This window comes from Diplotaxodon limnothrissa, linkage group LG3 (assembly GCF_057381915.1).
Source record: "Diplotaxodon limnothrissa isolate DT_005_m linkage group LG3, D_limnothrissa_male_GT1.1, whole genome shotgun sequence".
NCBI classification, from domain to species: Eukaryota; Metazoa; Chordata; class Actinopteri; order Cichliformes; family Cichlidae; genus Diplotaxodon; species Diplotaxodon limnothrissa.
Window position 1 is genome coordinate 12,475,490 of NC_140598.1, and position 22,379 is coordinate 12,497,868.

The 22,379-nt window shown below is 43.0% G+C and overlaps 3 protein-coding genes and 1 pseudogene across 3 annotated transcripts in view; all 4 read left to right on the forward strand.

The window, feature by feature from the left end:
• The window catches only part of LOC146634559 (protein NLRC3-like), a 188,647-nt gene that overhangs the window by 16,122 nt on the left and 150,146 nt on the right, over window positions 1-22,379 (forward strand). The window lies entirely within an intron of this gene.
• Window positions 1-22,379, forward strand: part of LOC146634560 (protein NLRC3-like) — a 92,353-nt gene that overhangs the window by 16,090 nt on the left and 53,884 nt on the right. The gene's annotated exons all lie outside the window — the stretch shown is intronic.
• Window positions 1-22,379, forward strand: part of LOC146634561 (NACHT, LRR and PYD domains-containing protein 12-like) — a 133,801-nt pseudogene that overhangs the window by 9,830 nt on the left and 101,592 nt on the right.
• On the forward strand, window positions 19,793-21,619 carry LOC146634562 (uncharacterized). The gene is made up of 7 exons (XM_085349545.1): window positions 19,793-19,849; window positions 19,947-20,125; window positions 20,222-20,315; window positions 20,625-20,742; window positions 20,817-20,908; window positions 21,009-21,123; window positions 21,486-21,619. The coding sequence occupies exons 1-7, from the start codon at window positions 19,793-19,795 to the stop codon at window positions 21,617-21,619; spliced, it is 789 nt and encodes a 262-aa protein (XP_085205671.1).

The window sequence follows — 22,379 nt, forward strand, 5'->3', positions numbered from 1 at the left end:
TTATGGTGCCGTTAGTTCTCACAAATTCTTTTGCTGAAGTTTCAAAGTTTAGAGTGTAAAAGTGTGTATTAATCTATATTATCCCTGCTGATGACACAGGACTAATCCCATGTGTCACTAATGCTGTTGTTCTGTTTAGGGATTTGGGAAGTACTATTCAATAGTTAGGATCATCTTACTCAGCAAACAGATAATTTAGAATTCATCCAATCGGCACAGATTTGCTTTTTCTCTGAACAGGTTTGTGCCTACCTTTTTAGACCGGTCTTCTGTTTGCCTCATATCAGATCCAACCTTCGGTCACATTCGTTCTCTGTTGCATGGCAAACCAGGCAGTTTATTATAATATTTTATTTATATTTTATTTTGTGTCCATCAAGGGCTTCGGGTGATCTGCAGCTTCACCCTTTCCCAAGCTGGAGACATTTACCCTTTCACACACTTTCCTTGGCTGAACAATGACACAGCCTTAATGTACCTTATCCATCTCTCTATTTTATTTAAAAGGTTTTCGTGTGAATTATTTGCTTTCATTCATTCCATACATTCTGTACATGGTCGTCATGCCAACTATGTTTCATTGTTAATATCAGTTTACAGGTTGTTATCCTTGCTATTATTATTTTGAATATGTTAAAAATAAACTCTAATTGTGTGGATGCTTAAAGCATCCACACTATTGAGTTTCTTCTTGGTGTTTCCGTACACATTTCGTCGTGGATCTACTTCCACAATTTTTGTGCTATTTTCACCATTCAAATTTTAAACTATTCTGCTATTTCTGCTAATGACGGCTATGTCTTTTGGTATTTTTCACTATTATACTTTTTAAAATATTACGCTTTTTTCCTTTAATTTGAAATGAATGGGAAACTTCTGCAATTCTGCTAAAATTTGCTTGTTTTTGAAACTTAACTATCCATCCATCCATCCATTTTCATCCGCTTTATCCGAGGCCGGGTCGCGGGGGCAGCAGCCTAAGCAAAGAGGCCCAGACCTCCCTCTCCCCAGCCACCTCCTCCAGCTTATCCGGGGGAATACCAAGGCGTTCCCAGGCCAGCTGAGGGATATAATCTCTCCAGCGTGTCCTGGGTCTGCCCCGGGGCCTCCTCCCGGTGGGACATGCCTGGAACACCTCACCCAGGAGGCGCCCAGGGGGCATCCTTGTCAGATGCCCGAACCACCTCAGCTGACTCCTTTCGATGTGGAGCAGCAGCGGCTCTACTCTGAGCCCCTCCCGGATGGCCGAACTTCTCACCCTATCTCTAAGGGAGAGGCCAGCCACCCTTCGGAGGAAGCTCATTTCTGCCGCTTGTATCTGCGATCTCGTTCTTTCAGTCACTACCCACAGCTCGTGGCCATAGGTGAGGGTAGGGACGTAGATCGACCGGTAAATTGAGAGCTTCGCTTTTACACTCAGCTCCCTCTTCACCACGACGGACCGGTGCAGCGTCCGCATTACTGCAGCTGCAGCCCCAATCCGTCTGTCGATCTCCGGCTCCCTTCTCCCATCACTCGCGAACAAGACCCCGAGATACTTGAACTCCTCCACTTGGGGCAGGAACTCATCCCCGACCCGCAGTGGGCACTCCACCCTTTTCCGGCTGAGAACCATGGCCTCAGATTTGGAGGTGCTGATCCTCATTCCCGCTGCTTCACACTCGGCTGCGAACCGCTCCAGTGCGAGCTGGAGGCCCTCACCCGATGAAGCCAACAGAACCACATCATCCGCAAAAATCAGAGATGAGATTCTGAGGCCACCAAAGTGAAAGCCCTCCGCCCCTTGGCTGCGCCTAGAAATCCTGTCCATAAAAATTATGAACAGAACCGGAGACAAAGGGCAGCCCTGGCGGAGCCCATCACCCACCGGGAACGAGTCCGACTTATTGCCGGCAATGCGAACCAAGCTCTTGCAACGGTTGTATAGGGATCGAATGGCCCGTAGCAATGGGCCAGACACCCCATACTCCCGCAGCACCTCCCACAGGACACCCCGAGGGACACGGTCGAATGCCTTCTCCAAGTCCACAAAACACATGTAGACTGGTTGGGCAAACTCCCATGCACCCTCAAGTATCCTCGAGAGGATAAAGAGCTGGTCCAGTGTTCCGCGACCAGGACGAAAACCGCATTGTTCCTCCTGTATCCGAGGTTCGACTAGCGGACGAACTCTCCTTTCCAGCACCCTGGCATAGACTTTCCCAGGGAGGCTAAGGAGTGTGATCCCCCTGTAGTTGGAACACACCCTCCGGTCCCCCTTCTTAAAGATGGGGACCACCACCCCGGTCTGCCAGTCCACAGGTACTGCCCCTGATCTCCACGCAACATTGCAAAGGCGTGTCAACCAGGACAGCCCTACAACGTCCAGAGCCTTCAGGAACTCGGGGCGGACCTCATCAACACCAGGGGCTCTGCCACCAAGGAGTTGTTTAACTGCCTCAGTGACCTCGCCCCCGGAAATTGGCGGGTCATTCCCCTCATCCCCAGACTCTGCTTCCTCCTCGGAAGACGTGTCAGTGGGATTAAGGAGGTCCTCGAAGTATTCCTTCCACCGCCTGACAATTTTCTCAGTCGACGTCAACAGCGCTCCGCCAGCACTATACACAGTGCAGGTAGAGCACCGCTTTCCCCTCCTGAGACGCCTGACGGTTTGCCAGAATCTCTTCGAGGCAGTCCGAAAGTCTTTTTCCATGGCCTCTCCGAACTCCTCCCACACCCGAGTTTTTGCTTCAGCCACTGCCCGAGCCGCATTCCGCTTGGCCTGTCGATACCTGTCGGCTGCCTCCGGAGTCCCACAGTCTAACCAAGCCTGATAGGACTCCTTCTTCAGCCTGGTGGCTCCCTTCACCTCTGGTGTCCACCATTTGGTTCGGGGATTACCACCACGGCAGGCACCAACCACCCTGCGGCCGCAGCTCAATGCAGAAGCTTCGGCAATGGAGACGCTGAACATGGTCCATTCGGACTCAATGTCCCCAGTCTCCCTCGGAATGCTGTCGAAGCTCTGCCGGAGGTGTGCGTTGAAGATCTCGCAGACTGGGGCCTCTGCTAGACGTTCCCAGCACACCCTCACTACGCGTTTAGGTGCACCAGGTCTGTCCAGTGTCCTCCCCCGCCACCTGATCCAACTCACCACCAGGTGGTGATCAGTTGACAGCTCAGCCCCTCTCTTTACCCGAGTGTCCAGAACATATGGTCGCAGGTCTGGTGATACGATTACAAAATCGATCATCGACCTACGGCCTAGAGCATCCTGGTGCCACGTGCACTTATGGACACTCTTATGTTCGAACAGGGTGTTCGTTATGGCCAAACTGTGATTAGCACAGAAGTCCAATAACAAAGCACCGCTCGGGTTCAGATCAGGGAGGCCGTTCCTCCCAATCACGCCCCTCCAGGTCTCGCTGTCGTTACCCACGTGAGCATTGAAGTCTCCCAGCAGGACAACAGAGTCTCCAGGTGGAGCACCTTCCAGCACCCCCCCCCCAGGGACTCTAAGAAGGCTGGGTACTCTGAACTGCCACTCGGCGCATAAGCACAGATGACAGTCAGGACCCGTTCCCCGACCCTAAGGCGCAGGGAACAAACCCTCTCGTCCACCGGGAAAAACCCCAACGAACCGGCAGCAAGCCGAGGGGATATTAGAATACCCACCCCAGCCCGCCGCCTCTCACCAGGGGCAACTCCAGACTGAGACAGAGTCCAGCCCCTCTCCAGGAGACTGGTTCCAGAGCCCAAGCCATGCGTAGAGGTGAGCCCGACTATATCTAGCCGGTACCTCTCAACCTCACGCACTAACTCAGGCTCCTTCCCCACTAGGGAGGTGACATTCCATGTCCCTATTGCCAGTCTTGGCAGCCGGGGGTCAGTCCGCCAGGGCCTCCGCTCCTGGCCGCCACCCGACACACAATGCACCCGTCCCCTATGGCGCCTCCTGCGGGTGGTGGGCCTGCGGGAGGATGGGCCCATGTCTCCTCTTCGGGCTGTGCCCGGCCGGGCCCCATGGACTAAGGCCCGGCCACCAGACGCTCGCCCTCGGGCACCCTCCCCGGGCCTGGCTCCAGGGCGAGGCCCCGGTAACCCTATCCCGGGCAGGGTAAACTGTTCCCTCGATGTCTTTTTCATAGGGTCTTCTGAAACTTAACTACTTCCTCATATTTTCACGTAGAACAACCATTCAAACTTTAAAATGTTCTCAAATTATTGGGCTATTCAGGTATAAATCAGCTTTTTCAAATCTTTTACCGTTTTACTTTTATGCCTCTTAAAGTTTTCAGTTGCAAAATTGTGATTTTTCACAAAATACATGCGTTGTTATGGTTGCTATGCACTTGGCTTCCAGTGTGCCACTGAAGGTTTCGCAGTCTTCTCTTCATGTCCGAACAACTTCTTGCTACTTGCTCAAATTTCACTCAACTTCCACAAATTATATATCAAAACGTAGGTATTTTTCCTGGCTTTCAGGAAATGTCACTATCATTGTTGTGGAATTTATAGAATTTTGGCAAATCTCCTCAGACCAGTAGAAAGTCGGAAAACTCTCCATAGAAAGTCAATGGAGAGTTTGTTCAAAATCACTGCTTGATTTCTGGAATGAGAGGCATATTCGAATCGTCATATCTCCTTAACGAAGCAAAGTTAAGACATGAGGCTTGTCCCAGTATATCTTCAGACACTCCTGACGCTCACAATTCAAGAATTTCTTTCTCACCTATTACCGTTCTGAAATGAGTTAGACTTGTTTGAGGGTAGGAAATTCGTTCTTCGCTCAGATTTCTTCAGATTTCAAACTCTGGAAATGAACCACTTTTTTCTCTCGTCATAACTTTTTGTTGGATTTCCACAGAGACCTGAAAATTTCCATGACTGTTCACCAAAGTCTGCTGTCTCTTACGGTGAAAGAATCATATCGATGCTCCAAATAGATTTAGAGTTACAAAGCGTTGTTTGAGGGTAAGTCAAGGCAGTTTTTGCTTCGCTCTACTCAGTTATGGTGCATTAAAGGTCAAATATCTTTAAAAATTCATATTTTAATGATACATTATTAACACTGGAAGATTCCCCCATCTCTTCTGAACAAAACGGTGTAAGAATGACCGTTCTAGCCCCTACGGTTAGGAAATTATGGTCATTTGTTTGAGGGGAGTCGTCACTATGAGAAATAGACTGCAAAAATCCTGTGTCTCTCTGTGCTGCCTGCACCTGTTTTGGCGGGAAAAAGTACACAGCCTCTCTGATTGGTGGATTCAAATTCAGCAGCTCCCAGGCTGACCTAGAAACTTACTTCTCTCTCTCTAAGATTTAAATTCAATATATTTAGACTGGTTGACTGAATTGGATCTTGTGTGTGTGTCTCTCTGTGCATGTGTGTTTCCATATGTGTACATATTTGTGATTGTGTGGCTGTTATATATTTTTTTGCCGATTTTTTTCATTTAACAAGTATATTTGAGGGACCCTCAGCATGTTCAGCATTTTTTCAGCTGTCCAGTTTGCTTTTCCAATTTTTCTGTTTAACTTATTACTATTGTGCTAAATAATACTATTTCTGCTATTTTATAAGATTTGTGCTAAATATAGTATTTCTGCCAAATATAGTATTTCTGATTAATTATAGTTTTTCTACCAAATCATAGTACAGTATTTCTGCTTTTTATAGGATTTGTGCTAAAACTTAGTATTTCTACTAAATGTAGTATTTGTGCTTAATCATACTATTTCTGCTTTTTATAGGATTTGTGCCTAATATAGTTTTCCTGCTAAATTATAGTATTTCTGCCATTTTATAACATTTGTGCTAAAACATAGTATTAATTTAAAATTACAATATTCATAGTTCATCACAGTGTCTCTGGTAAATCACAGTATTTCTGCTATGTTGTACTATTTTTCTAAATCATAGTGTTTCCATAATGTTTAAGTATTTCTGGCTAAATATATTCTTTCTGTTATCTTATACTATTTCTCCTAAATTCTTGTATTTTTGAGAAGTTATCATGTTTCTGGTAAGTTACAATATTTCTGCTAAGTTCTGCTATGCTATTGTATTTCTGCCAAGTTTTATGTTTCCTCTAAGATATTGCAGTTCTGCTAAGTAATTACATTTTAGCAAAGTTCCTTTGCTTCTGCAAAGTTTTTACAATTTCTGCAACTTTTCAGCTTTTTCAGCTAGTTTTTGCATACAGCTTCAGCTTTAAGCATCCACACTGCATTTTCGCAGGAAATGCAAATTTTTCTAGTGTAATTTAGCCTTTGTTTATTTTATTGTTGTACTTCTTGTATTTATATCTATTCGGTGGCGTCTGTTTCCAACCTTTTTAAACTACTTTAAACTACTTTAAGGAACTGGTGGTGGATTAATAAAAGGATGGCGAGGACTGCACAGTGTCTCGTCTTCTGGTTTTACTAAACTAGCAGTTAAGTACTGTTTTTCTGACTGTTTATCTTTTTTCTCTTGTTTTTTCTCGCCCAACTACTTCTTCTTTCCAGGCCTGGAAATATTCTAATTCTTGCGTACGTTTTCCTTTCTTTTTTTAAGTTTTTTGTTGATCCTATTTCTTTCAAAAGAGCTTCTTTCAGTTGTGTTAACGCTGAGGGGCTGCATTTTCCTTCCCAAGTGAGACATTTTGTTTTCTTAGGATTTCTCCATCTATAACAACTGATTTGTCCGGTGCCTGGACATTTCTTTTCTAGCCACTGCTCGTCAGCATTGAGTTTTGTGGGCTGGTCTCACAGCCAGCTGCACATAGAGACCAGTGTTGTTAGTCCAGGTCAGAAGATGACTTGTTGGAATGAAAATGAGCTTGTAGTTTGTCTGCTTTAATAATGTGAGTGGAAAAAGGTGTTGGACTTCAAATATGTCCATTTCTTTCACACTTCACCTTTAAAAGTGAAGCCTTGTGGTTCCTGGAAGGAAAAACACGACTTTCAAGTCTTTGTCCTGTTTTTATGAGAAATGTACGACTTTAATCTGAAACATTCACAGTTTTTTCTCTTGTTGTGTTTGTTTGAAGCTGCTTCCTGTTGGCTTCAGCTGTTTGGAGTTTCCATTTTCTAAACTTCTACATTCTGAACCTTCTTCAGCTCTGAACAGATGATGAAACACTGAATGATTTCAAGCTCACACTTTGTCTAATAAACTTACATCTTTCATTCTTTATACAGATTGTGGGGCTGTGGTTTGTCAGAGATCAGCTGTGATTATCTGGCAGCAGCACTGAAGTCCAACCCCTCCCATCTGAGACAGCTGGACCTGAGCTGCAACAACAAGCTGCAGGATTCAGGAGTGAAGCATCTGTGTGGTTTCCTGGAGAGTCCAGGATGTGGACTTGAAACTCTGAGGTCAGTCAGCATGTTTTAGTTGTGCTGAGATGAATATGATGTGAAAGTTGTGCTGACACTAAACTGCAGACATCAGGCTGATATTATACTGATCCACACTGAGGATCTTCATGGTAAAGTCTGTTTTCTTCTTCTTTGGTTTAGTCCATTGACTGCAGCAGAACAATGTTCACATTTCAAACAGTGAGACTCAACGTATGGCCCGCGGACCACACGCGGCCTGCCCACCTTTCCTGATTCAGAGAGAGGGGACCCTGATTAACTGTGTAGTGTTCTTCCTCACAGTTCTAAGTATCAGACACAACAATGAATAATCCACAGCTGACTGTCTTTAGCAGGTCAAAGGTCACGGCACACAGCAGACAGTGGGAAATATTATAATTCTGATCATTTATCAGCACATATCCATATGTATAAAAACAAAGCTGACACTGTGAGACTTGATCAGAGGTGTGATCATCACAGCAGAGGCCTTTGTGTCAAAGTCACTGAGGATCAAACAGAAACACATGAAGCAGATTTTCCTGTTCTGGCTTTTTATAGCAGATAACCTTCAAAATATTCTGCAGTCCATCAAAAACTGAAGCAAACCATGAATCAACATGTGAACATGAGCTGATGCTGCTGAAGCGAAGCAAAGTTACAGAGGTTTGATTACAGACACAGCTGAGAGTTTGTAATCTGTCATCATTTTAAAAGGTTTACATTTCTTCAGTATTGAACAGCAGAAATGAGGCTTTGTTTTCGGAGGCCGACAGCAGTGAACACAACAGCAGACTGGTGCGTAATAAGCAGTGAATAATGCAGGAAACAGATTTTTGAAGGTAAACTGTTCTTGAAGTACACAGAGAGAGAGAGAGAGCTGTGCAGGAAGTAAAGGTCAAAGTCAGAGAGAATTCATGATGATGTTCATCAAACGTAAAGCGTAGTTTGGATCTTCTTCTGCTGCTGGTTCAGTCAGTTTTGGTTGGAGACAGATGAAACCTGCAGCTTCAGGATCTGTGAGCTGTCCACTTTCAGCCCCGACGGCGTGTCCGTGTACGTGCCGTCGAGTGAACGATCCACGCTCTGTGTTTCCATCTTTGTGTGTTTAGCTGCTCTCATTTACTGTTTTATTTGTTTGCTTGTTGTTGAAATACTTTTGGGAGCTTTAACCTGAGATTCTGGCAAAATACATTTATATTAAAAATCGATTCAGGATTGAATGAATCAACATCGCTTTATTCAAATTAAAACCATTTAAATAGGAAAATCCATTTTTTTACACCCGCCTCTAATGCTGGGTAATGTCAGCTGGTCCATGTGCAGCTGGCTGTGAGGCTCAGGGAGCGTCTACAAAGTGCAACACTGAAAAAACATCATCCATCATCCAGAGTTTTTTCTCTTGTTGTGTTTGTTTGAAGCTGCTTCCTGTTGGCTTCAGCTGTTTGGAGTTTCCATTTTCTAAACTTCTACATTCTGAACCTTCTTCAGCTCTGAACAGATGATGAAACACTGAATGATTTCAAGCTCACAATTTGACTAATAAACTTACATCTTTCATCCTTTATACAGATTGAGGGACTGTGGTTTGTCAGAGATCAGCTGTGATTATCTGGGAGCAGCGCTGAAGTCCAACCCCTCCCATCTGAGAGAGCTGGACCTGAGCTGGAACAAGCTGCGGGTTCAGGACTGAAGAATCTGTGTGGTTTCCTGGAGAGTCCAGGATGTGGACTTGAAACTCTGAGGTCAGTCAGCATGTTTTAGTTGTGCTGAGATGAAAATGATGTGAAAGTTGTCCTGACACTAAACTGCAGACATCAGGCTGATATTATACTGATCCACACTGAGGATCTTCACGGTAAAGTCTGTTTTCTTCTTCTCTGGTTTAGTCCATTGACTGTAGCAGAACAATGTTCACATTTCAAACCTTCGAAGAAGAAGAAAAATCCTCCACTGGATAATTCACTGTGAAACTCTCCAACTCTTCATTTCACCTTAAAGTCTGTCTGACACTGAAATCCAAAGCAAAATGTGTGTTTGCTTTACAGACAGCAGTCCAACACAAACATACACACATCATCCAAAACACAGTCCAACATCCAAATCTCCTCCACTGCCAGCATGAATGATGGGAAAGAGAAGGAGCAACACTCTGACATTCAGGGTTAGAATGAGTTTCATAAAGCAGACTGTGAAGATCAAAGCTGCATTAGAAAGCTTACATGAATGAATGAGTGGACAGAAGTGGACAGAGATCATCTGAAGCACTTCAAAGGCTTTAAATCAGCACATTTCTCTTTATTCTTTATCAACTCTGTTAGTTTCTCTCAGTTTTCTGTGGAATGAAGCTAACAGCAGGCTAATAAGATGCTGACCAATAGGTTTCTATTAAAGGTTGTAATTTGTATATGAAAAAGTGCTTTGGCTCAGCAGGGATCAGCTTACAGGTAGAATACAGCTGCTGGATGGGATTAGCATGTCATAGCTATCTACCAAACTGCTAACTGGGGGATTTCAGGCCATCTATGAATCATTTTTGCTAACTGTTTATTCAGCTTAGGCTCACAGGGCTGCAGCCTGTGCCCTAGCTGTCATAGGGAAAGAGGCTTGGTCCACCTGCACAGGTGAGCAGTCCATCACAGGGCCAACACAGAGAGACAGAGAAGTACTTTCTCGCATCCACACCTACAGCCAATTTAGAAGCACCAATGAACCTAAGCAGCATTTCATTGGACTGTGGGAGAACATCCAACCTCCACAGAAAGGCCAACAAGCTTCAACCTACAAGCTTCTTGCTTTAAGGCACTAGTGCTAACCACTTTTCCCCATTTCAGCCCAAATCCTGCATCTTCCTGTTTCTGACTCCAGGCCAGCTCCACTAACACTTTCTCTTTAGACACTGCCACCTAGTGGAGGAAGTCTTAGTTCCATTTGAAGCTTCAGATTACAGTTAGTTCGTTTACAAAGAGGTGGAGGTGGTGGGGCCACAGCACCATCATCACTGAGTGCCATAGGACACTTAACCTTTGTTTCCATATGCTGGGAACTTCCTGTTGTTCCAAGGAGGACTGGAAAATGTGTGAAGATCTCCCAGTCAGTTCCTCACAGCACACTTCAATCATTTCCCTCCCACAGCATCAGGACCAGGGCTTTTTCTCTCTTTGGTCCCACTAAGAGATTTCCACACAAACACCTCATCAGTGGGACTCTCAGAGCTACCAGCCCTTTGCTACAATCACAAAGCTCTTCATTGAAATCAATGATATCAAAGCTGGAATCAAATGAGTCCAAGTCTTCTGCTGATTCAGCATCACATTCATCTTTGCTCCTTGTTCTGCATCCCCACCATGGACTTCATTCCTTTCCAAGCCAGCCTTGAGTGTCCTTTATTCAGCTCATCCTCTGCTTTACTTTTACACCTGATTTTAGCTGCTTTATCTCTCTTTCAACAAGTTTCTGTGCCTCAATCTTTTTCTTCTCTCCCTCATAACAAGACAGCTTCTTCTGCCTGAGAACATGTTGGAGTGATTTACTAATCCAGGGCTGCTTATTGGGGAAAATACTTCCTGTTTCCAAAGTAATCCCCATTTTTCCCAGAAAGAAATGTAAGTAGAAATCGATGATCTAAGTGAGAACACGAGCCTTTAAAAAGTCCCAGTGGGTGCAGTCAAAGCAGTCCCTCAGTCCCAGTATAGAGTCTTTGGTGCAGACTGGAACAACTGTGTGCCCAGTTTGAGCTCTCTTCAGTCCTGTGACCTGACAGACCCAGAGGGGCCATCACATCACATTTAGAAGCTCCCCTAATGGAGCCACAACACATGTCCAATACTTAGTCTGTCTTGTTGGACCAACTGGAAGAAATGATTCAAGGACTTAGTCACAGAACAGAGATTCAAATCTCCAAAATCCAACTGGCTGCATCAGGACATATAGTCTGAAACTCTGCACAGTTTCCTGTTTGAAGCTGCTTCCTGTTTGCTTCAGCTGTTTGGAGTTTCCATTTTTTAAACTTCTACATTCTGAACCTTCTTCAGCTCTGAACAGATGATGAAACACTGAATGATTTCAAGCTCACACCTTGTCTAATAAACTTACATCTTTCATTCTTTATACAGATTGAGGCGCTGTGGTTTGTCAGAGATCAGCTGTAATTATCTGGCAGCAGCGCTGAAGTCCAACCCCTCCCATCTGAGATTGCCATGGTAACAGCTGACAGGCTCTGATCAAACGCTGTCAACAGCCAATCAGCTCTCTGAACAAAGCAGCACCCAGACCAATGACTGCATTCATTTCCAAGTTTAAAGCAGTGAAGAACACAGTCTGTAGGTGAGGAAGAATTTAGTGAGAGCAGATGTTTGGATGGAATTCCTCCAGTTAACAGCTGGAACCGTCCATCTGGATTGTTGGGCTTGTTGTTGGGGTTCCTACAGAGCTCAGAGTGGACACACCAAGGTTCTTCTAATGAATGAAAGTCCAAACTCAAACTAGGAGGGAAAAACATTTTCATCAACTTCAATAAAAATCCAAAGATTAGAAAAAGTGAAGCAACAATGAGTCCTAGTACAGTCCCAGCACTGAAGTCCCTGCTGCTCTTTATACTGGATGTGCTGCATCACTGACTGACAGCTGATGAAGAGTCTCTGGAAACACTCGTTTATCTCCTCTGCTCTTCCTTCTTCTCTCTGCAGGTGGAGGTGATGGTAAACAGGACGGTGTGTGTGCTGAGAGAGGAGGAGCTGTGTCCTGATGATCCAGAGAGGTTGAAGCAGCAGCAGACGCTTTCCTTTTTGTCTCCATAATGTCTCCATAATGCTGCAATGTTATCTGCTCCAGAAACACACTGTGCAGAAGCTCTGATGGTGACACAGAAAAGTCAAAGTGGAGATACTTCTGTCCACCTAATAACATGTACAGTCAGACAGGCATGGAGAACAGCACTGACTGGGAGGCTTTGAACAGATCAAATAGTTCAATTCAACATATAAGACTTTAAGAATGCACAAGCATCTACTTAAAATCTATTGAATTTGTCATTTGTGATATTATTTTTTACAATTCCAATGTATTTTGTTCATCTCCCTTAAATAAACAGGCAGTCTTAAAGTATGAAATATTCATATACAAACACATATAAATGTGTGAACTGTCTCAGTGGCTGATTGTGCCCCACAGGCCTCAGTGTGAGCTTGAAGACATTTATAATGTTTAAGTAGTTTAATGTGCAGGTGCTGACGATAAACACATTTTGAATGAAAGCTGGGGAACTTTGGTAGCACAGAAACAAGTGGCTATTCTTTGTGACCATATGGACCACTCATATTACCGTTATTTCAAATACTCCAGAAAGCTGGTGTCCAGGGTGTAATTGGCCGTTTTTGACTACTTTTGATTTGGCCTCTGTATTTCACATTTAAAAACTGTTTATCTTGCCAATCTGTTATTTTCTCATTTTGACAAACTGCATCAGCACAATTTATCTAAATTCAGAAAAAATTTAAAATACGAGTAGAAAGTGATATTTTTGACTGTAAAAACCACAAGCATGTTTAACAAATCATTTTCATAACTTGAAATGCAAACAGAAATTGTACATTTTTTAAAATACACAAAAGTTTTGCAGACTACAAAGTTATATTTACCTAAAAATGCAGCCAAGGCTCAGACGCTTTTTATGTAACCATTTCAAACTATTTACAGAACAATCAGGCGCAAGGCAGCCCAGGCGGGGAAATTTTGCTTTTACATTTTGCGATACATTTTATTTCTCTATCTGATAAGAAAACTATTCAATCAGATAGTTGTTTGTGGTGAGCAATAATAAACAATGGATAATCCGTATACAAACAAATTCAAGCTTTTCTCCTCAACGGAGAGCCTCCCCCGATTGAACAACAACCCGTCAACAACATACTGTGACTCTTCTTCCCTCTAAAGTCCTGGTGTTAACACTCACCCTGCATCAGCTTCACCTATTTTAAATTGTTTTTACTTTTCAAACCGACGGATCATTTGAAGCCAACCATCCAAATACTGCTTCAGCTGTGTTTGATGTTTATGCTACAGCCTGTTTACCAATATAATCAATATCAGATATCAGAGCAACAGAAACCTCGGTGATCAGGACGCTGGGACTGAGAACAGGAAGTGGCTCAAACGTCACAGTTTCACAACGTCACCCTGAACTCCACTCACGGAGTTTCTGTCGCCATTGTAGTTTTTAAAGTCCCGTGATAAAGGCGGGTCTTCCTGTGAATCCGCGCGCTCATTGGCTAATAGCTCGAGATTGACACATCGTTATCCAATGAGCGTGCGGGAACTTCCGACATAAAGTTGTTTCCTTTGAAAAACCAAAGTCTGATTATTTTTGCCTCCACTGACAGAGCCTGTTGTTCCCGCCACAGAGACACAGTAATGTCAGAGCGGTGTTAACACTCACCCTGCCTCAGCACAGCTCTCACTCTCCTCCTGCTCTCTCACACTAAACGGAGGCTCAGCTAAACTCACTTCCTCTCTACTTACAGGAAACCAGCGCTCAGAGGAGCCGACCGGCCTCACATTTCACCCACAGACACGAACAGCGTGGAATTATTTTATGTCATAAGAAGAAACATATTCATGTGAACACTCACCTGCAAAGACGTAGATTTGGTTTTGGCATTGGTGGGGACGGATGATTCAACCACCGAACCCTGCCCTGTTTCTTTTGTTCCCCTTTTTGTCTTTGCTTCTTGATAAAAAAGGAGAAGTATACCTGCCTACATGTGCTATTCTACCTGCTTTTAAACCATTTAAAATTACAATTCATAGTTTTATATGTGAATTTTGCAAAGAAGAGTGAGCAAATATTTCCACATCAAGATGTGCCATGCTAGCAGGTTCCTACCCAAAAAGACTGATTAGAGTGATAAAAGGCAAAGGTGCTGCAACAAAGTATTAGTTTAAGGGTGTGCATATTTGTGCAACCCGGTTATTTTAAGTTTTTTATTTTCACGTGTGATCTTGTGTCACCATTACTCTCTGAGCTTTGTGTTGTTTCTTCTGTCACCTGACAAATAGGACATACATGACAATAAGAATAAAATGTGGAGCTGCTTCAGTGTTTCTGTCACTTTGTGCAGATCTTGACTCATCAGTAATGTTTGTAGGCTGAGTGCATTTTTAAAACAATTTGTGCAAACTGCACTACAAGGTTTTATTTTTATTTATTTGTAAAATCATGACTACCTCATGACATTTTGTCTCAAAAATGAACCCTATGAATATGTCAGTGCCATTAGGATGAAATTATTGTGTCACCAACATTTTAACGTCAGACATATAATTTTAACAGCCTCTGTAAACGAATATCCTGGCTCGCTCGACGCTGCCGTTTTCTCTGACAGTTTCAATCAAAATTAGAAATGCTGCTCAGAGACTGAGAGAACTAATAGTGCTGCCTGTTGTGCAGTTAGTTTCCAAAACACGTTATTCATGGTTACATACAATTTTAGACTGATGTGGGCCAAAGCCTAGCATAGCCTGTAACGTTATTGTGACGGACACATTTTATGAGTGAGCTTGACTTTAAGTAACTTACAGGTTTCTTTGAAAAACACTTTCTTATATCCAGGTACTTCCTTTTTGCTGCCACCCACCTCTCCTCCTTGCAGGCCCTAGCAGCGCAGGCTTGCCGCTGCTAAAACTAAACAGTAGTGGTGTGCGGATCGATACTGAAATATCGATTCTTCCGATACCAGCAATTTATGTTCTAGAATCGATTCTCATATTATAATATCGATATTTTAGTACTCTGGGGTAAATTTGTAGTTTTTCCATTAAAATGAACGCAGTGGAAAGAAACTATATGATTCGGATCATCTAATTTGGAAGGAACTACTTCCTCTTATGCCTTTCATAGTCATATGCGAAATACGGCTGTATAAATGTGTCGCAGCCCATGGCGTGCACACTCACAACAATGGCTGAGCGCAAACAGAGTCATGTGTGGACGCGTTTTACCTCCACAAACAGCCCAGACGCTGTTTGTGATATATGTGGCAAGACAGTGAGGTGTTGTGGCAACACCACTGACCTCGTCAAACACCTCGGAGTAAATCACATCACAGAATATGATAAGCTTATGTTGAGGTGAACTGAAGAGGAGGACAGGGACAGGTGCTGCTAGAGCGAGACAGACGTCTCTCGCAGAGTCCTTTAGTGCTGCAGGCAGGCAACATGCTCAAATAGCGCACAACGTCAGTTTTTTTTTAATTTCTATATGATTATTCTGCATTATTAAGCAATAAAAACAAGTTGTCTGATGTCCTCTAATCATTATGAAGCAATATGGTTAGGTTATTATTACAATTACATAATACAATTATATATTGTATTATGAAATGCAATGAAACATTAAGTTTTTGTACAGAGTATCGGTATCGGATCAGTATCACCGATACCACCCTGAATTTTACTTGGTATCGGATCGGAAAGGAAATCAGTGGTATCGCACATCACTACTAAACAGAGCTCCCTGAAAGGCACAGCCAATCACATTGGCCATATTTGTCACATGACGTAGGACTCCAGTAGAGAACGTAATTTAACTCTTTCTGCACTGCTGGGTGAATTAGACGTTGACAGATTGTTTTTTTCTTTCTTTCTATCGGGTTTGTTTTTCTTTTCTCGAAGAGATCAAATTATTGGTGGGGACACGTCCCTCCCGTCCATGCAAAATCTACGCCTTTGCTCACCTGCCTCAGCTCCACCTTCCTCCTCCTTCTCCTCTCAACGGAGGCTCAATACTTTCACTTTCACTACTGCTCCCTAAACACAGAGGATGCTGGGACTTGTAGTCTTTTCCTTTCGGTTCGGTCTTCCTCTTTGTTTGTTTGTGTTTGTGTTCAAGTTATTTCGATCATGAAGACATAGGGTTGCCAACTCCCTGAGAAATAAATAAGGGGCACCTCGTGGCCAGGGCCGGGCAACCCAGTTGTCTTCACCCTTCCCAGTGTGGTGAATTTTTAGCTCTTTTTCTTTGTGTGTGAAATTATTTTTTTAACCATTTGACTTGAATTTGATTTAAGCAGATGCATATTCTTTGTGATATGACCACATGGGAAACAAATGATCATTTAGCCATTTATTTTTAGCTCAAAATGACAACATTAACACAGTAAAACAGGTCTCTTTCTTAAACAGAAGCCTGTCATGCTTAACTTTTGAGAATAAAAGTAAATCTTTCTTTAAAAGAACTCTGTCCTGCTTAACTTAAAATTATATAAATTAATAGAAAACAATAGAAAGAAAAATATTCTTGTAACTGTGCACATTTAGTGCATTTAGTGCAATTGGCTTAAGTAGAGGCATTTTTTCAGCTTTTGCTCCCATTTGTAAACCCACTTGTTCCCATGATTACGCATCATAACTCATCATCATTATTCATCTATGTATTACTTTTATGTATTAGTCATCTATTTGTTGTAATCATCTATCCTTGCAGTTGTTTATTACACAAAATAAATTATATTATCACACTTCTGGCCACATAGCGCTGATATTCACTGCACATGCCCATATTAACCTTAACCAGAGGGTTTAAAAAACAAACCAGTGTTTACATACCATATCTGCTTCTGCCGTGGCCTGGTGGACAAGAAATTTTCACGCCCCTCATGTTCTTCATGTGCCCACCATTAGAAGCATGCCTGTGGAAAAAGTGCGCCGGCACACAGTGCAGTGCACTTTATAGGTGTTATGGTGACCTTTTCCAGCCAGGTGTTTTCCTTTTCCCATTCCTCCCTGTACTTTTGCAGCCTTTTTTTCTTTCTCTGAGGGAAACAAACATTGCTCGCTCGTGAGGGTGTCACCGCAGCCGCTCACACTGCTCACGCGCAAACACGTAAACGTCGGTGAAAAAGACGGAGCAGCACGGCAGTGCAGCCTGTGATCTGGACACAAGCGATGGAGGCACAACTTGTAGAACTTTGGAAAGCTCATCCGAGCCTTTTCGATGTGGCATCACAAAATTATCACGACCACAACAACCGTGAAAATAGTTGGATTTACACTGCTGCTCATTCACAGCTGCCTGATCAATGTTTTTCATTAGCAATTTAGCAAAGTTGATGGTGGTGGTGTGTCTGTGTGAGTGAAAGACGGAGAGAGCGACAGATTTTCTGTTATAACCTTCATTTTATGGAGGCACAGTGTGAGCACTCAGGTCGCATCAGAGCATCGGGCGGTATAGTGTGAGACCTGCATCGTGACCTACCAACTTATAACCCCTGCGAGTCAATCGTGCAGTTTGAAAATTGCAGTGTCTGCCCAGCTTTAGGTGTACTGTCGTCCGAGACCGCAGTGTCGGCGTTTGTTTCCCTGTTGGCCAGGGCTGGACTGGGACAAAAAATCAGCCCGGGCATTTTGACTAGAGACCGGCCCCCCAGGTATTAAAGCCATAAAGCCTTTGAATGAAAACAAACACTGTTGTGACAGTGATGTACAGTCTTGTTGGTATATGTAGGATTTCTATACATTTTACATCAGATAAAAACTTTGGTTGTAAGATTCAGATAATTATTTATTAAAAGTGAGACATTTTAAATGAGAATAAGAAAGAAAAGTATTTCTTTGTGCCCCCCTCTCCCTGTTAATGCCCTACCTGCCCCCCTGGCAACACTTTGCTAGATCCGCACCTGCACAGTTACCAGCTGTGAGCTACTTAGAAAAGGATCCTGGTGTTATTTGTCTCTCAGAAACAGTTCATAACTTCAACTCGTTCATGTCACCTGAAAGGTAAACCTGTTTCTCCATCACCTGCTCAGCTCTGATGATTCAGTAAGGACATCTCCTGGTTTCATCTTCATGTTTCCCTCTCACCACATAACCAAACTGATATTATGACCAGCAGCTTTTACAGCTGTGGCTCAGCATGAGCGTTTTGTTTTGGGTTTTTTCTGCCCATGCCTGTGATGCCGCCCCCACCACGTTTTAATCATGGTCTGTATTTTAGGTGTTGCATTTTTTCCTCGTTAATTGCGTAGAATGATGCACAGAGTGAACCTCAGCCAAGACCAGTGCGCTGGAAAAAATGACAGACAGGGAGATTTTATTCCTCAAAGACCATCATCTAGTCGAAGTACTAGTTGCCATGTGGTCAGTGTTCTCACAACCATTGATTTTATCTCACAACTTGTTTTCACCAAAGAATTTCAGTAAGTAAATATTCTTCGATCTCTTTTCCCCCCAGTGTCCGCAGATCAGCATCAATGTCCACGTGAAGAACCTGGTTATGTTGCCAGTGTCAACCCAACAAAAGGTACTTTACCTTCTTTTATATGTTGTGATTCCTTTTTTAAAGTTTTCTTTTATATTTGTTGTTATAGTTGAGTTAGGCAGGGCTTTTGTGCAGTCCTAAGAAACATACTGCCCAGAGTGTTTTTCACTTTGTGGAAGAGCTTCTTTATTTTTTTTCTGTTAGTGTGTGGAACTGAGGTGCTTCGTCAGGAGCTCCTTCAGTGGTTGGAGGAAGGAGAAGAGGACGCAGCCATGACTTGTGAGACGTCATCTGAGGCAGCTGCTACTCACTGGGAGATCAGAAACATGGTGTCCTTGCAAAAGTGGAAAGAGGCCAGGCCTTGTCTTATAGACAATATGTTAGCTACTCTGGATCCACGGTCACACCGTGTGTGTCAGTGTGGCAAACAAGTAGTTGTGAGGTGTCTGGACTGCCTGTCTCTTCCATTCCTTTGTGCTGACTGTGATATTGCAGTTCACACACGCTTTGTCCTGCACAGCAGAGAGGCAGTAACAGGAGGGTTTTTGCAGCCTTCATCAGAGTTTCACAGGCCAATAGGTACGGTTTTTAAGTCCTATGCATTTCTTGCTATGTACTATGAGTGTGTGCTGTTATTGTATATTTATTGTGTATCATTTAATTTCCAATTCTTTTTGTATATATTGTGTGTTTTAATGTTAGTTCGGCTGTTGCCTGTGCAAAGGCCAGACTGTGTGTGACTGCCCAGCAGGTAACGTTGAGGTTTCACCCGGTGCAATTGTGGCTCTTGTAACCATAAATGGTAAGTTGCTCTTTTGTCACACAGTACATACACAATAGACGTGTTTGCAGGTTTTAGTGCAAATTGTACATTGCTACATTGTTTTGAATTACCCTCGGCCCGCAGTATATGTGGGCACCTGTCAAAGGTCATTTGGATTTACCAGACCGCTTTGAAAACAACATGAAATCTTCACAACATGAAACAAATGAATGTCTTTGTTGAGCCATGACTGGATTTCTCCTTATCCTTCCTAAAGGCCGTTATAACCTTGCACTGCCAGTGGTGAGCTGCACCAGTTGTGACCTAATGTGGTCCCCCTCAGTTAAGGACTTCCAGGGTGGTGGATATTGGCCTGGCACCTTAAATTTCTGCACCCTGTTTTCAATGGATGTCTTTCAGTCTTTCTATGACATTAAGAAGCTGCACCAGGGATGTCACTTAAGGCCTTTGTCAAAGTGCTGGATGAACGAACAGCCCATTTTGGAAGGGTGAGTTTCTAAATTTGTCAAGTTTAAGGAAATTGTGCAAATCAATGTTTATGATGACTGTCCTTGAATATTCTGTTGTTTGTCCTCTACTTAAAAGACTGGCCGAATATCAGCTGATGCCTTCAGTAAAAGTTTCTTGGAGTGGAGTGCTGTAAAGTGTGAGGTGGACAGGATGTGCAAGGAGCCATGCTTTAGCTGCCCTGCCTGCACTCCAGACATGCTCGCCGTGTCAGTTGATGGAAACCGCAAGCTTTATCGCTTTCAATCAAATGCAAGGTACGTTATGCATTGTGGACATAAATCAAATATGGATTTGTACAAAAATTGTATTTTGATGTTTCTTTTCAAACAACTGTCACTGTGTTCGTTCAGCACTTCAGAGCAGGGGAACTTTGAAGGTGTCTTCATTGAAGAAGATGAGGAAGTTGCTGAGTTTGTGAAATACATCCAGAGACACACAAATGATGTAAGATACACATATATATCAGTGCTGTCAGCGTTAATCTTGTTAAAATGACGTTAACGCCATAACCATATACTCATACGTGTGTGTGTGTGGATACATATTTGGATGGGTGGATATTTATTTTGTTTTTCTCTTGGTGTTGTCGTAATACTATTTACTTGACTTTATCTTAATGTGTACTTAATTTTGAGTAGCTCACACTTGGATGTGCGAGGTATACTGCAGCTTGTAGTCTTGGATACGTTTAAGACATTTTGTTATAAGGTTGAATGAATTCAGCAGTCATGTATTGTGACCTCCTTTCTATAGATCAAATGGGGAGGTGCGTTTCAGGATGGGGCCGGTTCTACAGTTGGAGAAGAGGTGGAACAAGTAAACAGTTTCCTGTCTAGGGCGGCCATCACAACGAAGTACATGTCTAAAGCAGGTGTGTGTCTGTGTGTGAGATTCCACTCAGTCTCCTGCTCATTCATTCTTATTTGTATACTAACTGAAATGCAGGGCGAACAGACATGCTGAGCCTCCTGGCTTTGGGCTGGAACAAAAGGAAAGTGGAACAACTGGGCCGCACTTTGAGCCAGAGATATCCAAAGGTCATTTTTTCAACACCCATTTTAATGTGTGTGGTAATGGGGGAAAACACCAGTACTCTAAAAATGTCAATATGAATGACATTTATTAATGTATTCTTAGATCATAAGGATCCTTAGAGAACAAGTGGAGAGCCTGAATGCGAGCAGAAATGAGCTGGGTGTGGATGACGACACACTGCAGCAATGGGTGGCCGATGTGCAGCAATGGGCTGAAGGTGAGTCTCAATATAATGCACTCGTGTATAACAACAGGACCCACCATGGCCTCATTAAAGAACTTAGAGTTAAGATCTTTCTGACAGTGTCAACAAACAATGAAAAATAAGCCTTGTAAAAGAAGAATTTATGGCAGAGTTGTTGCGTTTGATCAAATTGGATTGGACCTGGGTTGAAGTGATGTCGTACTAGTTGGTTTTATAAAGCTGAACACCAACATACTCGTTATCTCATGATAATGCAGCACATGAAGGCTCCAGATGTCTTATAATGAATATCATCAAGTCAGTGATTACAGAGTCCACTGTAGTTTGGTGACTGTTACTCATCCTGTGTTCTGATTAATATTCCTCTCACTTAGAAACGGATCAAACTGATGGCAGCCTTGGAGCGTTGCAGGCACGAGTAGAGGAGCTTGTCGTCATCATCAGAGTGCGAACACAAAGTCTTTACAGACAAAATGGTGTCACAGTTTCTTTGAAATGGACCGTTTGATGCTCAGTTTGTACAGCTTGTACAGCTACTTTGTAAACAGAATAAAATCAGATCCAGGTTTGTTTAAGCTGGATGTGATTTGTTCTAGCAAACAAATTGATGAGTGTAGATTAAAATGTAAATGTATGCATTATGTGAAGGTGTTCCTTTTTATGATTATTTACAGATAGCAACAAGAGGCGACACAGAATTCACAAGGTCATCTTAGATGAGAAGAAACGCTTGGCGGCTGCTGTTGACGACTACAACAAGCTCGCTGAACCAACAAAGCAAATCGTATCCAGTGATGCCCTCATGCAGACCGACGTTTGGCCCTGGCAGAGCACAAGTGAACGTAAGCTCTTGATTTCTAAATATCCTTTTTAAACAAACTCCTAGTATCTGAGCAGTAGTTGAATGTTTTGTTCTTGAATCATAATATGCTACTATGTTTTCCCATCTGATGTTGTTAAACTGTAGCTGCTGCTGACCTCCGGACAAAGAGAAAGGTCTTTGAGAAGGTGATGGCTGTGAGGCGCCTGAGAGAGGAGGAGTTGATCCTTTGCAGGGAGATGCAGCATCACTGGACAGTGTTGCGAATGCGATCTGTGGTGTTGGGGACAATCTCCTCAGACTGTAAGCACATCTTTTATTTATTTATACATTTGGTGATGAATTGATTGAAAATAATAGCAGATGCTAAAGTCTTACTGGAACTTTTACCTATATTTGGGTTGCTAGGATATTTTTTGTTCAGTGTTTTGTTGAAGAAATCAACAAG

Coding starts and splice junctions, on each gene's coding strand:
- LOC146634562 (XM_085349545.1), top strand. CDS start 19,793: ATGTCACTTAAGGCCTTTGTCAAAGTGCTGGATGAACGAACAGCCCAT. Junction 20,743..20,816: donor GAAGTACATGTCTAAAGCAG/GTGTGTGTCTGT, acceptor ACTGAAATGCAG/GGCGAACAGACATGCTGAGC. Junction 20,909..21,008: donor TGAGCCAGAGATATCCAAAG/GTCATTTTTTCA, acceptor ATGTATTCTTAG/ATCATAAGGATCCTTAGAGA.